General features: G+C 39.9%; 1 protein-coding gene across 2 annotated transcripts in view; it reads right to left on the bottom strand.

The window, feature by feature from the left end:
* The window catches only part of ccdc85cb (coiled-coil domain containing 85C, b), a 74,811-nt gene that overhangs the window by 22,663 nt on the left and 32,066 nt on the right, over nucleotides 1-20,082 (bottom strand). For both annotated transcript variants that reach the window (XM_051654837.1, XM_051654838.1), the window contains exon 2: nucleotides 2,949-3,028. In XM_051654837.1, coding sequence (XP_051510797.1) covers nucleotides 2,949-3,028 — 80 coding nt within the window. The remainder of the gene's footprint in view (nucleotides 1-2,948; nucleotides 3,029-20,082) is intronic.

The raw sequence follows: 20,082 nt of genomic DNA, 5'->3' as shown, positions 1-20,082 counted from the left end.
CAGAGGCAGACCGGAACATCTCCCAGTCCGTGTGATCAAAACAGTCTTGTAGCGTAGAGTCTGATTGGTCCGACCAGTACTGGATCGTTCTGAGGGTGGGTGCTTCCTGTTTCAATTTCTGCCTGTAAGTAGAATGGAAGAGTGGTCCGATTTGCCAAATGGTGGGTGGGGGAGGGATTTATAGCCATCCCGGAAGGGAGAGTAGCAATGGTCCAAAACCCGGTCCCCTCGTGTGTTGAAACTAATGTGCTGGTGATATTTTGGTGCGACTGATTTTAAACTGGCTTTATTAAAGTCCCCGGTCACAATGAACGCGGCCTCAGGGTGCGCGGTTTCCTGCTCACTTATAATCCCGTACAGTTCCTTGAGTGCCCGGTCTGTGTCGGCTTGTGGGGGAATGTACACAGCTGTGATAATGACCGCTGTGAATTCCCTCGGTAGCCAGAATGGTCGACACAGAAGCATAAGAAATTCCAGATCAGGAGAACAGAAAGACTTGATGGAATGTACGTTCCTCTGATCACACCAGGATTTGTTGATCATAAAACATACACCACCTCCTCTAGTTTTACCTGAGAGGTCTTTCGCTCTGTCCGCTCGGTGCATGGAGAACCCCGCGGGTTCAATGGCTGAGTCTGGAATCTCCATCCTCTATTTTAAATGCCGGCTAATGTTAATCTATCGATGCCCCAGAAACAGTAATCATTATATCAATATTTTATGACATTCCTATAGTACAGGTTATTTAAATCAGTTATTTGTATTGTATAAATATGGAATGAGCAACCAAATTTGTTTACAGACTTTTCATAAAATTAAAGTGTTGGATAGGAGGCTAACTAAAATGTCATGCCTGTATTGTATCGATTTGAAATTATTTTTGTTGATTGGTTGTTCTTTATGGGAATAACATTCATAGCCAAGTCATATGGTATTTTACGATTTCGCCATCTTATACAAATTATTATGAGTTGTCATGCCACTATGTTGTCTGTAGGCTTTCTTGCTGGATGGGCTTGCGAAAAGTGACTTGTTGTCTAGGGTCAATGTTGGCCAGCAGCCACATAATTTTGTAGCTCTAGACTGGTTGCCCACTGAAGCTAACCAGGGTTGAGCCTGGTCAGTACCTGGATGTGAGACCTCCTGGGGAAAACTAAGGTTGCTGCTGGAAGAGGTATAAGGGAGGCCAACAGGGGGTGCTCACTATGTAGTCTACACTATATGGCCAAACGTTTGTGGACACCATATGTTCTTGATGAACATTTGATTTCAAAACCTTAGGCATCAATTTCCCCCTTTGCTGTAATAACAGTTTCCACTCTTTTGGGAAGGCTTTCCACTATACTGTATGTAGTAACATGGCTGCAGGGATTTGCTCTCATTCAGACACAAGGCTATCAGTGAGGTCAGGAACTGATGTTGGTCGATGGGGCCTGACTTACATTTGCTGTTCCAGTTCACCCCAAAAGTGATCAGTGGGGTTCGGGTCTGGGCTTTGTGCAGGCTAGTCAATTTTTTCCACGCCAGACAGAGTAAACCATTTCTTTATGGACCTCACTTTGTTCACAGGGGCATTGTCATGCTGGAACAGAAAAGGGCTATCCCCAACAGTTGCCACAAATTTGGAAGCACAAAAATCCCAAGCCATTACATAAAGAAACATAAAGATTTTTCTTTACTGGATTTAATAGAGTAACCAAATTCGTTAATTTGAAGGGGGTGTCCACAAACTTTTGCCCATATAGTGTATGTGGGTCCTAACAAGCTAGTATAGTGACGAGGACACTATACTGTAAAAAGTGTCCTTTGGATGAGACATTAAACTGAGGTCCTGCCTCGCTGTGGTCATTAAAAATCTCAGGGCACTTCTCGTAAAAGAGTAGGGGTTTACCCCTGTGTCCTGGCCAGATTCCCCCCATGGCCTGTATCAATCATGGCCTCATAATAATCCCCAACCTTTAACTGACTCTATCACTCTACTATCTCCTCTGCAACAATAGCTGGTGTGTGGTTAGCGTACTGGCGCACTATGGCTGCCGTCGCATCATCCAGGTGGATGCTGCACACTGGTGGTGGTTGAGGAGAACCCCCTGGTCACTATGTAAAGTGCTTTGAGTGTAGTGTCACAAAAGCGCTATATAAGTGTAATGTTTATTCATTCATTCATTCATTCACTAAACTTGACAATTGGTGATAGGCACGTTGCTTTTGATGCCCTCTGGATAAACAGGAGACCTTGAAATGCTCTCCTCAAGGAGAGGTTAAATTGAGGCCACAGATGTTGAGGGACACCTACACAACCACAGTGTGATGGTAAGATGCTCTGTCTTTCTGCCGGAGGGGATAAAGTGCAATGATTTATCACAGCTCAACCCACTAAGAATTAAAGATTGTTAGATGCACCAAAGTGCCACCATTAAAGTTGGCATCTAGTGCAAACCCTGCTGAAAGATGTACCTTTAAACCAGCCTAAGGTAGTTTGCTGGTCTTAGCTGCTATAAACAGGTCTATCTGGTCTCCCAGTATGGTCAAGTTGGTGTTCAGCTGGTCTAGCTGGTCTCCCAGTCTGGGCATGCTGGTGTTTAGCTGGTCTCCCAGTCTGGCCATGCTGGTGTTTAGCTGGTCTCCTAGTTTGGCCAAGCTGGTGTTTAGCTGGTCTCCCAGTCCAAGCTGGTTTTCAGCTGGTTTCCCAGCTTGACCAGCTGATAAGAGTGCAAAACCACTCTCAAACCATCAAAACAGACCAGCCTCACTAGCTGACAAAGGTCCAAAACTCCTCTAAATCCACCATAACAGATCAGTATGAGCAACTTGGCCAGACTGGGAGACCAGCTAATCACCATAGGCTGGTTTAAGATGGGGTTTATTTTTAGAAGGGAAATCTAGGTCCAGAATACTTTTATATAAAGCACTATATAATGAAAGCATGTTGTTAACTCAACTCTTACTTGTGACAGAAGTTTGTTGTTATTGTCTTCTAGAATGCGGACCTTGGTTTCCAACTGACGAATGTAGTTTGAGGATGCATCTGGAACAGAGAGAGAAACAGCAAATGAAACTCAGCAGAGAATACAACTACAGCAGTTAGTAGATTTAGTTTAATTTGATATTACTGGAACTGGAACACTATCACATAGTGAAAATTCAGCTTGACTTTACCCTTTATAATTATCAAGTATCTATTTTTATTTTTAATTCAGTAGTTTGCAAACTAATGTAATCCTGCATAGAGGATAGTGTAAACGTGTTTGGCTTGCTGTCCTGGGTGAAGTGCTCGAGACTCGAGACTTGACCCGAACGTGTTTACACTATCCTCTCGCCCTGGGCAGAGGCGTGAATCCAGGTCGACTGTAGCTCAAGACTGGTTGCCCACTGAAGCTAAGCAGGGTTGAGCCTGGCCAGAACCTGGATGGGAGACCTCCTGGGGAAAACTAAGGTTGCTGCTGGAAGAGGTATTAGGGATTCCAGCAGGGGGTGCTCACCCTGCAATCTGTATGGGTCCTAATGCCCCAGTATAGTGACAGGGACACTATACTGTAAAAAGGCACCGTCCTATGGATGAGATGTTAAAACTGAGGTCCTGACACTCTGTGGTCATAAAAAATCTCAAGGCACTTCTTGTAAAGATTAGGGGTATAACCCCAGTGTCCTGGCCAAATTGGCCCTTCTCAATCATGGCCTCTTAATAATCCCCATCCATTAATTGGCTCTGTAACTCTACTCTCTCCTCTCCACCAATTGCTGGTGTGTGGTGAGCATACTGGTGCACTATGGCTGCTGTCACATCATCCAGGTGGATGCTGCACACTGGTGGTGGTGGTTGAGGAGAGTCCCCTGTTCACTGTGTAAAGCGCTTTCAGTGTAGTGTCAGAAAAAGCACTATATAAATGTAACATTCATTAATTTATTCATTCAATGTGGCCGAAGGAGCCTGAAGCAGTTGGACATGGATCACAGCTAATCATTGCGGTTTGCCAGGGCTCGAGGTTGGGCAGGCATCTGCATTCTGCTGAGATAACGGCCTAGCCCAGCACTCTGATAGTGGGTGTACATTGTTGGAATCATGGAAGCAGGGTTACTGCTACTTGCTGCTTCCTTGAGGGATGGGTTTATGGATAATATAACATTTACAGATAATGTAAACAGAACTATGTAAAACAAGCATTTGCTTGCATTAAATGGTGCTGGCGATTGGGGTAACAGACTTAAACTTAATTGTTTGCTAGATTAAATGTCTGGAACATATATGAAGCAATGTCAGGATACATGCTTGCATGTGCATACGTACAACGTCATTTAAATTTGTGGTTTGTTATGAAATGAGAAGACACCTGAAACTAAGTACCAAGATGAATACCATAGTCTAATATTTATTTAACTTAAGCATATGGTGTGGAGCTTGTAGATTGTTTTCCAACGTATGCAAGTAATTCCATTAACTCAGTATGATTGGCACAGGGTGACTCGGCTCGTTTTGACGAGGATGTACGAAATCATTGGAGTTAGTGCCTGAGAATTGGATTTAATAATACTATATGGTGCTGTTTGCAGTAGTGTGGTGAATAGAGATGACTTATTATATAAAGATATAATAATAAATTCTACAGGAAACTGAAATATTGTGAGTATGAAGCAAAATGTGAAGCCGAATCATTCGGCATCGATTTCAACCAGTTACTTTAAACTTGGGTGGAGCGCAAGATTATGACAGACTGTTGAACACTTTTAAAGTCATGCAGCAATTAGGTTCTCTGGTCGAACTTGTTAAGAGTTTGTAATCCAATGAAGAAGTAGAAAAATGGAACAAACAAAAATTGTCTGTTAAAATGATGGATTGATTTTACCTGTGTGAACGTTTGTCCTGGGCGGGAGGACAGAAAGTCATGTTATAGTCTAGAGATGAGTAGAAGTTTGTAGAAGTGATTGCTTCATGGTTATTGGGGCTACACGGCGAGAATGAGAAAGGATTCGGGACCGGGTTTGCTTGCGGAGGCAGCCTCGCACAGGCAATGGTTCTGGAGTAGGGGAGATTAGAATGGTAGAAAAGAGGGGGATAAAATGAAGAGGGGAATGGGTCTGGAGTGGGGTTCTCCAGTGGAGGCAGCCTCATGCGGGAATCCGCTCCAGTGGCCCATACATAGGAAGGGATAGAAGGATGGGTGTTAGCAGAAAGAATAAGTTGCGTGAAAAAAAAAAAATGCAAAAGAAAAAAAATACTAAAATCCTTTGTAACACTCTTAATCTAACTTCATGTGGCTGACTGAATTACAAGCATTAGGCAAACTGAATAAAAATCTGCTCTGATCCACAAAAACCCTGAACCAGTTTCCTACTATTCCAGCCACTACCAAAAATCATTCTAATTAGAATCCACTATTAGAAATTTGACTCCACTACCCCAAAGCACTTCTGGACATTCAGTTTCCATCATTCCAGGGAGTTCTTGTCAGCAAAACTCGCCCTACAAGAGACCAAGGCTCAATTATAGTTATATGAACTGGTTGTGTGGGGACAACTGAACTGTCCTCTAGCTCTAAGACATAGCTCAAGGGACTGTGGCCATCCCATAGAAATAGCTCTTCATTATGTCTCCCACAAATCCCAATAGGACTGAACCGGATAACATTCTAGCAAAGGTGCAGGTTTGATTCCGACTAAAAAAATAAAAAAAATAAATAAAAACAAAATCAAACAAAATGTTTTCACTTGCACAGTGAAATTGCCTGTTACAGCTTTAGAAAGAGCATTTATATACATGATCAAAGATCAATAAAATCATAATCATTTGATTAATTAGATCTGCTTATCAGTTATTTGTGCATGTTAGATCAGTGAAGTGACATGGCTGTATTTATGTGTGGCGGCATGATGCGGATGAGCACTTGGGGGTGGGGTTCTGAGAGTCTGTCCCTCTCGCTTTGTCGCTTCCAATCGCATCAGCAATGCCATGACCCACTTCCATATCCGCCGCTGAGGCATAAGAATCACACGGGAATCTTCAGAAGAGGCCACATGGGCAGCAACTGTTAAGCTTTCAAGCTTTTTTTCACAAGCAGCCCCATCCAACAGGAGTCACATTAACACAGCTGGGTTTGTTCAGTGTAACCGTGCTTGCCATTATTGAGATGATCACAAGACTCAAAAGAAAACTAAGTATGAATTGCACTCGCTAATAGCGTTGTTTATTTGAATGTGCCGTCTTTGTTGTTTTAGAGTTATTTTCAATAAAGGAATTGTCCAAATCAGGTAATGGTGCAAATATGCACAAAAAACAATGTTGTGAAAGCAATTTGCATGATGCAATTATCCAACTTGCGGGTTGGTTCTACACAACCACAATCTTATCTTCAGCCCTATCTAACTTGGACTGCACACTCCACCACTGCCATCCAGACACCTGAATCGGCTCTTTAAAGTATCCTTGACCACACAGCCTGCCTTAATATATGCAATTTCTGGAGAATTGCTGCTACCATGATCACAAGAAAACACACAACAGATTTCCACAGGTGGTAAAAATGTAAGATAACTGTGACAGTCACAGAGCGCTATAAGGATATTGTTTGGTTCGTTGGTTTGTTGGGTTGGACTGCCTGCTCACTACAAGCGAACCGCTCCAGAGTTCGTTTGCAATCGGTCTGAGACCACGTCGTCCATGCATATGTCCAAATGAGTGAATAAATTACGTTCAATAAAAACAGACTGTTGTGTATCCGCTTTCTGATGTCATTGTAGTATACGAAAAAAGGCAAGAAAAATGCTTGGTGACAAAATCACTATGGATTATTATTGCGTTTGTGATGATATGATATATATATGTCTTGTCAGTTCCTCAGTAAAAGAAGAAACTCATTGGTCTCTTGACAAGAACACAAGACCCCAGAACGATTTTTTCAAGCAAGTCGGATGTGTTTTGTTTTTTTCTTTTAAGCCATTAATTCAGCAGGGAGTCCCGATGTTCAAGTGACTAACGACCTCCCGCTGAAAGACACTAATTCGTGCTTCATCTCCCTCCGCCTGGCTGGTGATTATGTTAATGAAGCTCACACCTGAGAATCACTGGAAAAAAATCGGCTAGTGTGGTGCCAGCTTAAGATGCAGGTTTTTGTGCTGAAATGCCATGTGCTAAAGTATTTAGAGTATTCAAACAATCTGACTTAGAAACACTGATAAGCCAACAGGAATGTAGTTCAACTTCCTTTGAACATCTGTTGCAACACAGGGTTCTCCTGACTGCTTGCATGCATGTGTTTTAAATTCAAATCAAAAGCTGTGTGTGTGTGGGGGGGGGTTTGGGTGGTTTACAAGGACATTTTTTTAGGTTACAAACTGGTAATTACAAGAGTATTATGCTATAAATATGATTTATGAGGATGTTCCTAAAATCACTTAAAAAACATCCTAAACAATGTCACTTAAAAAATCACTTAAAAAACATCCTAAACAATGTCACTTAAAAAATCACTTAAAAAAAAACATCCTAAACAATGTTTTTTTTTTAAATGTAAAAATGCAGAAAGTGTTTTGTGAGGGTTAGGTTTAGGGGTAGGGTTAGGGGATAGAATCTATAGTTCGTACAGTATAAAAATCATTATGTCTATGGAGAGTCCTCATAAGGATAGCCACACCAACGTGTGTGTGTGTGTGTGTGTGTGTGTGTGTGTGTGTGTGGACAGGTATAAGCAGTTTACGAGGACATTTCTTTAGGTTACAAACTGGTAATTACAAGGGTATTATGCTATAAATGTGGTTTATGAGGACATTTCTAGTGTCCCCATAATTCAAATCACTTAAAAAACATACTAAATGATGTTTTAATGAAAATGTAAAAATGCAGAAAGTTTTTTGTGAGGGTTAGGTTTAGAGGATAGAATCTATAGTTTGTACAGTATAAAAATCATTATGTCTATGGAGAGTCCTCATAATGATAGCTGCACCAACATTGTGTGTGTGTGTGTGTGTGTGTGTGTGTGTGTGTTTGTGTGAACGACTATGTGAATCTTGAAGGAAAAGCAAAGAAAAACTAAGAGAAAAACTGGGTGTGTATAAGAAATTTCTGGATCAATTGCTGCAAGATGTGGAAGTTCAATCAGAAACAACAATGCCTACAATAATTCATTCCATACTGTCTGACCTCATTCTGTTAGAAAACTACAGCACAGCAGACAAAGAAACTTAAATTAAAAAGAGCTACGGACCAGAGAGAAAAAAAATCTCCTCTGGCTTCACTCTATTTGTCTGAATCTAGATTTCAAACTCAAAAAAGTGCAGCCAAACAATCTTTTGTTTAAAAGCCTACAAAAGCCTTCATGTCTCACTGATGGATAAGGGGAAATAAAAACAGAGAAAAAGAGAGAAATAATGGATGTTACAGAAAGACACAAAAGAGTTAGGCTAGAAAGAAGTCATGTTCATGTTTAGATGGTGACTTCATGTCCAGGTTCTATAGAACTGGGATCAGGTCAAGCTTATTAATCGGTGCTTGGTAAGGTAAGCATTAGGGACGCTAAACATGCTATTTTAATGCAGTATGGAAACATGTCATCAACAAGAATAAAATTACATTATATATACAGTATAATATATATATATATATATACTCAGTGACTACTTTATTAGGTACACCTGAACACCTACTTGTATATGCGATCTAATCAGCCAATTGTGTGGCAGCAGTGCAAAGCTTAAAATCAGGCTGATACGGGTCAGGAGCTTCAGTTACATCAACCATCAGAATGGAGGAAAAAATATGATCTCAGTGATTTTGACCATGGCATGATTTTTGGTGCAAGACAAGCTGGTTTATATATTTCTGTTGATGAAAGAGGTCAACTGAGAATGGCCAAACTGGTTCGAGCTGACAGAAAGGTGGTAACTCAGATAACCCCTCTGTACAACTGTAGTGAGCAGAATAGCATCTCTGAATGCCAACACGTCATACACAGTCATACACAGTCATACACATCTGGGATGGCATGAGAGTGAGTAAATGATGATAGAATTTTCATTTTTGGGTGAACTTTTCCTTAAAGATAAATTATAGCAATTTCAAAAAACTCCACCACACCAAAGAATATGTAATTCTAAATTCTTGCTTTGTAATTAAAAAAATTACTACATTGATTTTTAATTAATGATTTCATTAGCTTATTCATTGTAATGGTTTATAAATAGACCACTGAAAAACCTTTATCTGTCGACCATTTATCTTATCTTGCTATTGCAGGAGCTCAACCCAGTGTGGTGTTTCTCTGAATCTCATAACATGTTGAATACTGTACAGTGTTTTTCAGCTCACCACTCTTAAAACTCTTCCTTTAGAAGACAAGAATCTAGATATTCACAAACTAGAGACAAACTAACGGAGCACTTTAGTTGAACAAGTGGTAATGAGGAGAATCAGTCACATAACGATGAAAATGAGCTGGACCGCCATCAAAGCAGAGCAGCGGAGCATAAAAAAGCATCGTACTAACTCAATCTGACAAGGCCTGGTGCTCAGTCAACGGACATTGTAGTTGGTGTGCAGTCGAAAGTAAAAGTGCCTCATCTTCCACCTAACACATCACAGGGTCACGACATCTGGCCACCTATAGTCAATGAATGGTGACATGTATAAAATTAAACCTGTTGTCTGTAATTGCTGTCAATCTATGTGATTTTCCCACTGCTTTTATCGCTATGCTAAAATTGTACGTCTGATCGTTTAGAAAAGTAATAGCACAGCTCTCCTCAACAAGCCACACAATTTGAGGTATCATTCATGTCTGTAGCACAAACATGTAGACAAATCACATGCTAAATACTCAGAATTAGGGGTTTTGAAAAAGTATGAGCAATAGTAATTGTAACACTTTGTACAAAAAAATTGTAATGCTTTCTTTAGCAAACACCACAGTTACAGTTAATAAAACAGTTACAAGAGTAGCAAGTAAGTCTTAAAGTAGGGACAGGAGAGTTTTCTTTAGATAAATAATTTACTTCAGTGACCTTGATCCTTATGTGAGCACACAAACATAATAATAATAATAATAATAATAATACATTTTATTTATAGGCGCCTTTCACGACACTCAAGGTCACCTTACAAACAGAACACAAAAAAGTCATCCTTGAAAGCATCAACAATAACAGCATTAAGCAAACAATACTATAATATACAATAAAACATTGGAAGATACAAAGTATGAACTCAATGCATGTACAGTCATAAAAAAGCCTGTTTAAAAAGGTGAGTTTTAAGACAAGATTTAAAAGTATGAAGACTTTCACTGTTACGAATGTCCAGGGGAAGGGAATTCCATAAGTGAGGGGCAGTATAACTAAAGGCTCTAGACCCCATAGTGTTCAGACGAATACATGGTATGACAAGAAGAGTTGACGAGGAAGATCTGAGGGTACGAGTAGGTGTATAGATATGAAAAAGATCAGAGAGGTTTGAAGGAGTAAGATTATTTAAGGCCTTGTAGGTAAGAAGCAAGATTTTAGTCAATTCGGTATTTAACCGGAAGCCAATGTAAATGTTGAAGAACAGGTGAAATGTGTTTCATTAGAGGGGGTTCTAGAAATGATTTGTGCAGCTGAGTTCTGGACCAGCTGAAGTTTATGAAGAAGTTTGGAAGGAAGACCAGAGAGGAGAGCATTGCAGTAATCAATACGTGATGTAACCAGTGCATGAATGAGAATGGCAGTGCCGTTCAATGTGAGAGAGGGACGAAGATGATTCATATTACGTAAATGAAAGTATGCAGAGTGAGTTATATTATTAACATGGGCTTCAAAGGGGTGCTATCAAGGACGACACCCAGACTCTTAACCTGTAGTGAAGGAGAAGCAGTGGGCTGATGGATAGTCACAGAAAAACTATCAGTTTTTGCCAAATTAGATTTGGTTCCTACAAGGAGAATTTCGGTTTTACCACAATTTAATTTGAGAAAATTAGATGAGAACCAGTTTATAATTTCAGATAAACAACTGGACAGAGAGGGAAGAGGAAGGGAAGAGGAAGGGAAGAAGTGTGCTTGGAAGACAGGTATCGTCGGCATAGCAGTAAAAATTGACACGTTTCCTAAATATATGACCAGTAATGGGCAGTAAATAAATAATAAATAGAAGAGGGCCCAAAACTGAGCCTTGTGGAACGCCAGTGATGAATTTTTGAGTTGTATGAACTGAGTGCGACCAGAGAGATACGTTCGAAACCAAGACAGGGAGGTGCCTGTAATTCCAACTGAGACCAGCTTGTCTAGGAGGACGTTATGTGAGATCGTATCAAAGGCTGCACTCAGATCAAGAAGAATGAGTACAGACAGCTGACCAGAATCCGCAGCCAACAGCAGATCATTAGTAATTTTGACAAGAGCAGTACTATAATGTGGACGGAAACCCAATTGAAATTGTTCAAACAAATTATTAGCTGAAAGATAATCATAAATCTGAACTGCAACACTCCTTTCCAAAAATTTTGAAATAAATGGTAAATTAGAAATAGGACAAAAATTATCAAAATTAGTAGGATCTGCCCCTGGTTTCTTGAGTAATGGGGTTATTAAAGCAGTTTTGAATGATATAGGAACCAAGCCAGAAGACAGTGAAGAATGAACGATCTCAGTGGTTAAAGAAGACAGAGAAGGTAAACATGCTTTAAATACGTTGGAAGAGGATCAAGTTGACAGGTGGTGGGTTTGGATTTCCAATTAATAGAGGATATCTCATCAACAGTTGGAATTTTAAAGATAGAAAATGCAGAAAGAGGTACTTCGAAGGAAACTGAGTCTGACGGGCCACAACCATCATTATTTAAAAGTATTTGCTTGTGAATATTTTCAATTTTGGTATTAAAATAATCCATAAACTTGTTACATACAGTAGTAGAATACATATGTGATGTTAGAGACTCAGGTGACTTTAGTATACAAGTTTATCTTAAATACTGTAAGGTAGGCATTAAAAGACAACAACAAATGATCAGATATGGACAAATCTGAGACAGTACAGTTATGAGACAGATAAGGTCAAAATGTGCCCTCTGGAGTGAGTAGGAGTGTTGGCATATTGCTGTATATCACTGACGACTGGGGTGAACGCTGGCGCAACTGGCTGCCGCTGCCTCTCCGTGAAACCATTATTATTAAGTTGTTTGCTGTTTTATACATGTTGAGACACGGTTTTTTAGGATGCTCTTAAACTGTGTTTTAGTTGTTCTTATCTACTATGAGCAATCTGATACTGGATGATATTATAAGGTGACTTGCCTGCTTGATACCGGGAGGTTTGGTGCTTCCTGGGGTCAATAACATACATACTGTAGCTTCAAATGAAACCATTAGCTTTGAGCTGAATCAACTGCTCTGGGAGCCAAAAGTGCTGTTTACTTGCCTACTTTGTCACATGCTGGGGATGGTTCAAATATATTGTCTTGTGTTTAAGATGAAATGTGTAACTTTTCGATGTTAAAACTCCCTCCTATCCCAGCTTAATATGTTGCTGCATGCACACTCTCGTATGCACAAGAAAGTGATCACTACAATGTATGGCAGAGACATAAAATAAGGAATTTGTTTGACACCCAGCCAGCCTCTGTTCCATAATCCCTTAGGCATATCAGCTCCACGAACAAGTAAATGCTGTCCATGTGAGACTACAGCATGAGGACCAACAACATTTCCTCTAGGGACAAAAGACAGGTATCCTTCAGAAACACAGCTGTGCACATCACAGCTATAACAATGTTCAATCAATATTTAATGCACAAGCAGATGTTAAGATCAACAAGAGCAACCAGATTCCTCCCGGTTTAGTCCACATGAAACGTGTGGACAGAAAAGGTGTGTATGACCATGATATCATCCGTTGATACATATTGTGCATACAAAATAATTTCTGCCAAAATACCATGTTTAGTTATTATTACTACTGTAAAATCATAATAATATGGCAGCTCCTTCAAACAGTGTAAAAAGCTTTTGAGGATCGTTCACTTATTTTTGTTTAATTTCTTTTATTTCATGAATTTTATTGCAGGGTCAATAGTGCAGTTACTAGCTTTGATACAGATTTCCTGTTTCGATTCCTTTGGGTATATTTCAGTTATAATATCAATTTTGCTTACATATGAAAGACATTCTCTCTCAGCTATGGCTGTTAATTACGCAGGGGACCTTCTAACTTGGAACATTACGAATATATTGATTGTACAAATTTTGTTTTATCATTATCTTTTCATCATTCTGGTCACACTTTAGCTTTTTAAAATAAATAGAGGGAATTGTTGAAATGACAAAACTTCTGTTAGTTCAGGTGCGTAGAGACAAAGAATATATTTTTTATATTTTAAATTTGCAAAGTGAAAAAGTTCTAGGTAATTCCCTTTAGGTACTTCAAAGGAATTGTTCACCCAAAAATTTAAATTCTCTCATGATTTACTCACCCTCCTGGCATCCCAGATGTGTGAAACTTTCTTTCTTCTGCAGAACACAAATTAAGATATTTAGAAGAATATTTCAGCTCTGTAGGTCCATACAATGCAAGTGAATGGGTGCCAAAATTTTGAAGCTCCAAAATCCACATAAAGGGAGCATAAAAGTAATGACTCCAGTAGTTAAATCCATTACTTCTAAAGCAATATGATAGGTCTGCTTGAGAAACAGATCAATATTTAAGCCATTTTTTCTTCATACATTCTTCTCCCTGCCCAGCAGGGGGTGATATGCATGAAGAATGTGAATCACCAAAAACAGTTGAAAGAGAAAGTGAAGGAAAAGGGACTTAAATATTGATCTGTTTCTCAATCTCACCCACACCTGTCATATCGCTTCAGAAGATATGGATTAAACCACCAGAGTTGTCTGGAGTACTTTTATTTTGCCCTTATGTGGATTCTGGAGCCTCAAAATTTTGGCACCCATTCACTTGCATTGTGATGACCTACAGAGCTGAGATATTCTTCTAAAAGTGTTCATTTGTGTTCAGCAGAAAAATTATACACATCTGGGATGACATGAGGGTGAGTAAAAGATGAGAGAATTTTGATTTTTGGTTGAACTAACCCTTTAAAATTAAGTGCAATGTATAAACACATGTAAACACAATAAGTACACCGTATAATATGCTTATTTTTTTTAAATGCAAGTACATCGTAGATAAAGACACCTAATATAACGTGTGTCCTGCACTTTAGGTCTAGGTCATTAATAAAAATCTTGACAAATTTGTAACAATGACCATGTTAACAGCTTTTTTTTTCTGATGAACGCTTTTATTGATTCAGACACACGAAACAGAAAAGCAAACATATATACACCGAATCAACTTTTAACCCCCATAATTCCCTTTCGCCCTCCAAATCCTCAACCCCAACCTAACCCTCAACAAATATCCCTGTGGTCCAACTTGAGAATACGCACAAACAAAAAAAAAAAAAAAAAAAAAAAAAAAAAAAAAAAATTATATATATATATATATATATATATATATATATATATATATATTATATATATTATATATATATAATAAATAATAAAAGAATCACACACATTTAAAACTACACATCTCTCTCCACTTCCCCTCCCCGAGAGCCTTCAAATAAAATGCCAAATAGCTGCCCCATTTTTTATTAAATAACTGTAAGTTTCCCTGCCTTCTCTATGACATTTCTTCAAATGCCACCATCCTGCCCATTTCTATGCACCACTCCTGAAATGAGGGCGCTATAGCCGACTTCCATCCACTAAAGTTGACCTGCCTGCCGATCATAACACTGGCTAGGACCCAATTTTTTATATATTTATCCCATATATTAATGACCGCCACATCACCTAAAATACAGAGTCTGGGGCAAAATGTGTCCAAGACGTCACACATAAAACTCTGAACACTCAACCAAAAATCTTGGATCTTACCACACCACTAAAAAACATGGGTTGTGTCCCCATCTTCTGATTGGCATCGCCAGCAGGTGGGTGAGTCTTTAAGACCAAGCCTATACAATCTAGAGGTGGTCCAATAGAATCGATGTAAAATCTTAAATTGCATAAGGCGCACCCTTGCATCTCTAGATGTAGACTTGACACTTTTTAGAATCCTAGCCCACACTCCCTCCTCCAATACCATGTTTAAATCTTTCTCCCATAATTTCTTAAGAGAAGTTGAAGCTCCATCCCCCAGACTCTGAATTAGCAGGGAGTAATTGCCTCATGGCCTTTTCCAAAAGCAGTAAACACCACTTCCACTGTATCTGCCGCTTTAGGGAGGTGTATGCTATTCCCAAAAATATTACAAAGCAGGTGGTGTAGCTGTAAATACTTAAAGAATTGAGACCTGGGGATCCCAAAATGTTGAACCATATTTTCAAAGGATCTCAACACTCCACTCTCATACAAGTCACAAAGCGTACTAACCTCCCTCACAATCCACTCTGTCCAGCAGAAAGGGGACTTATTAATACATAATTTTGGGTTCAGCCATATGCTCGAAGCAACATTTAAATAAATGTCTGAATTAAACACTCTGGACACTTTTGTCCATACTGCTTGCACATGCGAGATAACGGGGTGTAACTTAACTTCTCCAGTTAGTTTGATAGAAAGGCTTTGTAATGGCAAAATAGGGGCAAGAACTTCCTGTTCAATACAAAACCAGGGAGGGGCTCTCTCAGGTGGAAGTGACCAATGAGCCAAATGTCTGAGACCAAATGCATAATAATAAAACAAAATCTTGGGTAGGCCTAGCCCACCTTTGTCAATCGGCCTATGCAATTTACTGAAATATAACCTGGGACGTTAACCATTCCAAATGAAGGACTTCGCTATGCTATCAAATTGCTTGAAATAAGAGAGGGGGACATCTACAGGGAGAGATTGTAGCAGGTAGTTGAATTTTGGAATACAATATATTTTAATAACATTACTCAATCACAGATAAATGTAATGAAGCCCACCTGCCCACATCGCTCGAAAACCTTTTTATTAAAGGGTCAAAATTAACTCTAACTAAATCACACAAATTTGCTGGGAAAAAGTTGCTGCCCAAATACTTAATGCCCTGTTTGGGCCACTGGAAGGTGCCCGGCTGAAAAGCCGTTACTGGGCAGTACGCTGTCAGAGCCAAAGCTTCGGATTTAGACCAATTGACTCTGTATCCTAAGAACTTAGAAAAGGAATAAATAATTCTGTGGAAGCAAGGCATAGATCTAGTAGGGTCGGAGACAAATAATAAAATATAATCTGCATAAAGCAAAAGCTTATGTGTCATTCCTCCTGCCACCACCCCTGGAAAATCATCCTCCTTTCTTATCGCGGCTGCTAATGGTTCTAGGGCAAGACAGACCAATAATGGGGAAAGAGGGCAACCCTGCCGGGTGCCCCTATCCAGAGTAAAATAATCTATTCCCGAACCCGTATATTTCCGAAATCTTAAAAAGATAATCCCATTCTACCATATCAAATGCCTTTTCAGCATCAAGTGAGATGGCAGCGACCGGAGTCTGATCATTCGCCACTGACCACATAATATTGATGAAACGCCTAATGTTATCAGAAGAGCTATGGCCCCGAATAAACCCCACCTGATCTATAGTTATAAGAGATGTCATAACTTTACTTAATCTGTTAGCCAAAATGTTTGACAATATTTTAATGTCTAAATGGATCAGGGAAACTGGACAGTAACTCTTACACTCGTTTGGATCTTTGTCCTTTTTAAGAATCAGACTGATCTGGGCTTGTGTCATGGTTGGTGGAAGCTTTCCATTCTTTAATGATTCCATATAAACTTCCAGCAAAAGTTTAGCCAGTTCTGTAGCATAAGATCTAAAAAATTCAGCAGCAAAGCCGTCTGGCCCCAGAGCCTAGCCTGTAGGCAAGGCCTTAATTACCTTGCCAAGCTCCTCCAAGGTTATCTCAGAATCAAGAGAATTTTTTTTGCTCAGTTGTCAGTTTAGGAAGTTCTAATGGTTCCACAAAGTTTCTAATATCTTCATCAGTAGATGTGGAACTACAGAGATCAATATTGAATTCTTTAAAAGCATTATTAATATCGATGGCCAAGGTAAATATTTCACCACCAGCAGATTCCACTAAGGGAATGGTAGAAAAAGACTCTCTCTGTTTTATATATCTAGCCAGAAGCTTCCCTGCTTTGTCCCCCAACTCAAAATATGACTGTCTTGCCCTGAATAGCCAAAACTCCACCTTCCGTGACAAAATAGTATTATATCTGTATTTCAATCGGGTAAATTCTCTGAGGCCATTAGATGACATTCGGTGCTTCAGCTCTGCCTCAGCACTTTTAATATTCCCTTCCAATTCCACGAGATCTTGTGCTATGGATTTTTTGGTGAATGAGGCATACTGTATGATCTGGCCCCTAAGAACCACCTTAAGTGCCTCCCAAGCCATGCCCACAGAGGATACTGAGGACAAGTTGGTCTTCATATAGACAATGATTTCAGCCTTTAGCATTTGTTGGAATTTAGTATTTTGAAAAAGGGATACATTAAAGCGGCAACTATATGATTTCTTTTTCACCGTATGTGGCAACACCTCTAAACACACCAGGGCGTGATCTGAGACTAAAATGTTTCCAATTGAGCAATTAACAACAGATGAAATGAGGAACTTATCTATTCTGGGGTAAATCTTATGGACTGAAGAAAAAAATGGTCTGTAAGACCAAAATATTTCCACATCCTGTAAAGCGTCACTTTTGATCTAGGGGGCTTGCAATTTTGCTTCACTAAGATCAAGGACTGAGTCCATCAAAAGATTAAAATCTCCTCACAATATTATATTATGAGGGGTGCCAGTGGCTTGCAACATCCCTTCAAGATCTATAAAAAAGCCCTGATCATCAACGTTAGGTGCATAAATATTCGCCAAAATAAGACAATAATGACTCTTCCTAATTTATCTTTACTCTGTTTGAGACATTTGAATTGTAGATGTTTACTTATCAGTGTAATGACTCCCCTGCTCTTACTCGAGCCAGAACTATACAAAAATAAATAAAAATTCCCACCCCATATCTTTCCAAATTTTTCAGCTTCCTGCGGGGAAAGCTTGAAAAAACACTATATCATATTTCTTACTCTTAAGACAAGAAATGACCTTCCTTCTTTTTATGGGGTGCCCCAACCCATTCACATTCCATGTGGCGAGAGACAATCCACTCATATTAACATTTGACATTTTGACATGTAAGAAAAAATGTAATGTGTGTCAAAAACAGGATTATAAAGACCACATTCCAACATTAGTGCAACAGTCAAACCCTGAACATTCCCCAGAACCAAACAAACAGAAAAAAGAAAAACTTGCGCATTAACCCCGTGCACGACGGCGCCAACTGGCGTCCATCACTCCAAACTCAAACAGTCCATGCACGCCTACGAGAACCTCTGTGACAACTTTGCCGTCGGATTTCTCAAGTCCGGTGATTCTATAAAAATTTTGTGAGACAGAATTACACAGCAAAAGATAATCTATAAAACAAACTCCAGCCAATAGGCAGAATAAACACAAAGAGCATGTAGCTTCATCCATAAAACTGTCCTAAAGGTGTATTATTCTACAAAATAAACTCCAGCCGCTAGGCAGAACCAGCACAAAAAGAGCGTGTAGATTATTCAGACAGTCAAACGAATGTTCAGCGAGCCGGTCCATTCGGCTGCAACATGAGTACAAGCAAATGACTTACTCCAATGACTTTGCAAGAAATACTCCACAAAATATACTCCAGCCAATAGGCGGCAACAGCACACAAAAAAATTTGCAGGTTCGTCAAACTGCAAACGGATGTTCAGTGAGCTGGCCCACTCGGCTGCAACATGAGTGTAAGCAAATAACTTACTCACTCCAATGACTTTGCCAGAAATACTCCACAAAATAAACTCCAACCGATAGGTGGAATAAGCACAAAGAGCGTGTAGATTCATCCACAAAACTGTCCCGAAGGTGTGTTGCTCTACAAAATAAACTCCAGCCGCTAGGCAGAACCAGCACCAAAAGAGCATGCAGAATTTTCAAACAGTCAAGCGAATGTTCAGTGAGCCGGTCCACCTGGCCGCAACGTGAGCACCACAACAAAACCTACTCACTCCATTAACTTTATGAAGGACATCACTTGCTGTGGGCATGTGAATGTTTTACGGCCATCCTTAGCATCTATTCTCAATTTGGCCGGGAATATCAGTGCAAAAGCAACCTTCCGTTGATGTAAAAGTTTCTTGCATTCTTTTCTCTCTTCACAATCACATTTCTCTCTTGTCGAGTTCGCAAAGTCTGGGAACAAGAAAATGCTGTGGTTCTTCCAAGAAAGCCTTCCTTTAATCCTCACCTCACGTAACACAAGATCTTTATCGGATGATCTCAGAAATTTGGCCAGAATTGATCGGGGCCTGTCTCCCTCAGCGGATCACCGAGCCGGAAACCTGTGAGCTCTCTCGATTTGCAGCTTATGGCCTGCTATGTCAAGCAGACTGGGAAAGAGCTCGTCCAGGAATTCCACCATATACTGTCCCTCCACTCCCTCCGGGACTCCTATGATATGGATGTTATTCCGCCGGCTACGGTTTTCCATGTCCTCCAGCTTCTCCCAGACACGCTCCAAATCCACCTTGGTCGCTAGCAGATTAGCAGATAATTCCCTCTCCGATAACTCCAGATAATCAATCCGTTTCTCGACATCCCCCACTCCTGTGACCACATCAGTAAATTCCGCTTTCATGGCAGTGATCAATCGACGTATCACAGCAAGGTCCTCCAAGTCAGAAATGACCTTCGTCAGCATTGCCAACATGTTCAACATCTCTTGCCACATTTCCCACAACTCTCTGACCAAATCAACTCCCTGGTCCACGGCCTGCTCAGGGGTATCAGCCTGAGCACATAAGTGTCTTTTAATGTCTTCAGAGCCCGAGGATTTTGAATTCCAAAAAAACATCAAATTTATGGATTTTACGATGTTGACAACTTTTTAGTACAGAACTATGCTTTAACACACAAAATACACTATATTGCCAAAAGTATTCACTCACCTGCCTTTAGACGCATATGAACTTAAGTGACATCCCATTCTTAATCCATA

Source organism: Myxocyprinus asiaticus, chromosome 25, assembly GCF_019703515.2.
Source record: "Myxocyprinus asiaticus isolate MX2 ecotype Aquarium Trade chromosome 25, UBuf_Myxa_2, whole genome shotgun sequence".
Lineage (NCBI taxonomy): Eukaryota > Metazoa > Chordata > Actinopteri > Cypriniformes > Catostomidae > Myxocyprinus > Myxocyprinus asiaticus.
This window is presented reverse-complemented; position numbering and strand designations above follow the sequence as displayed.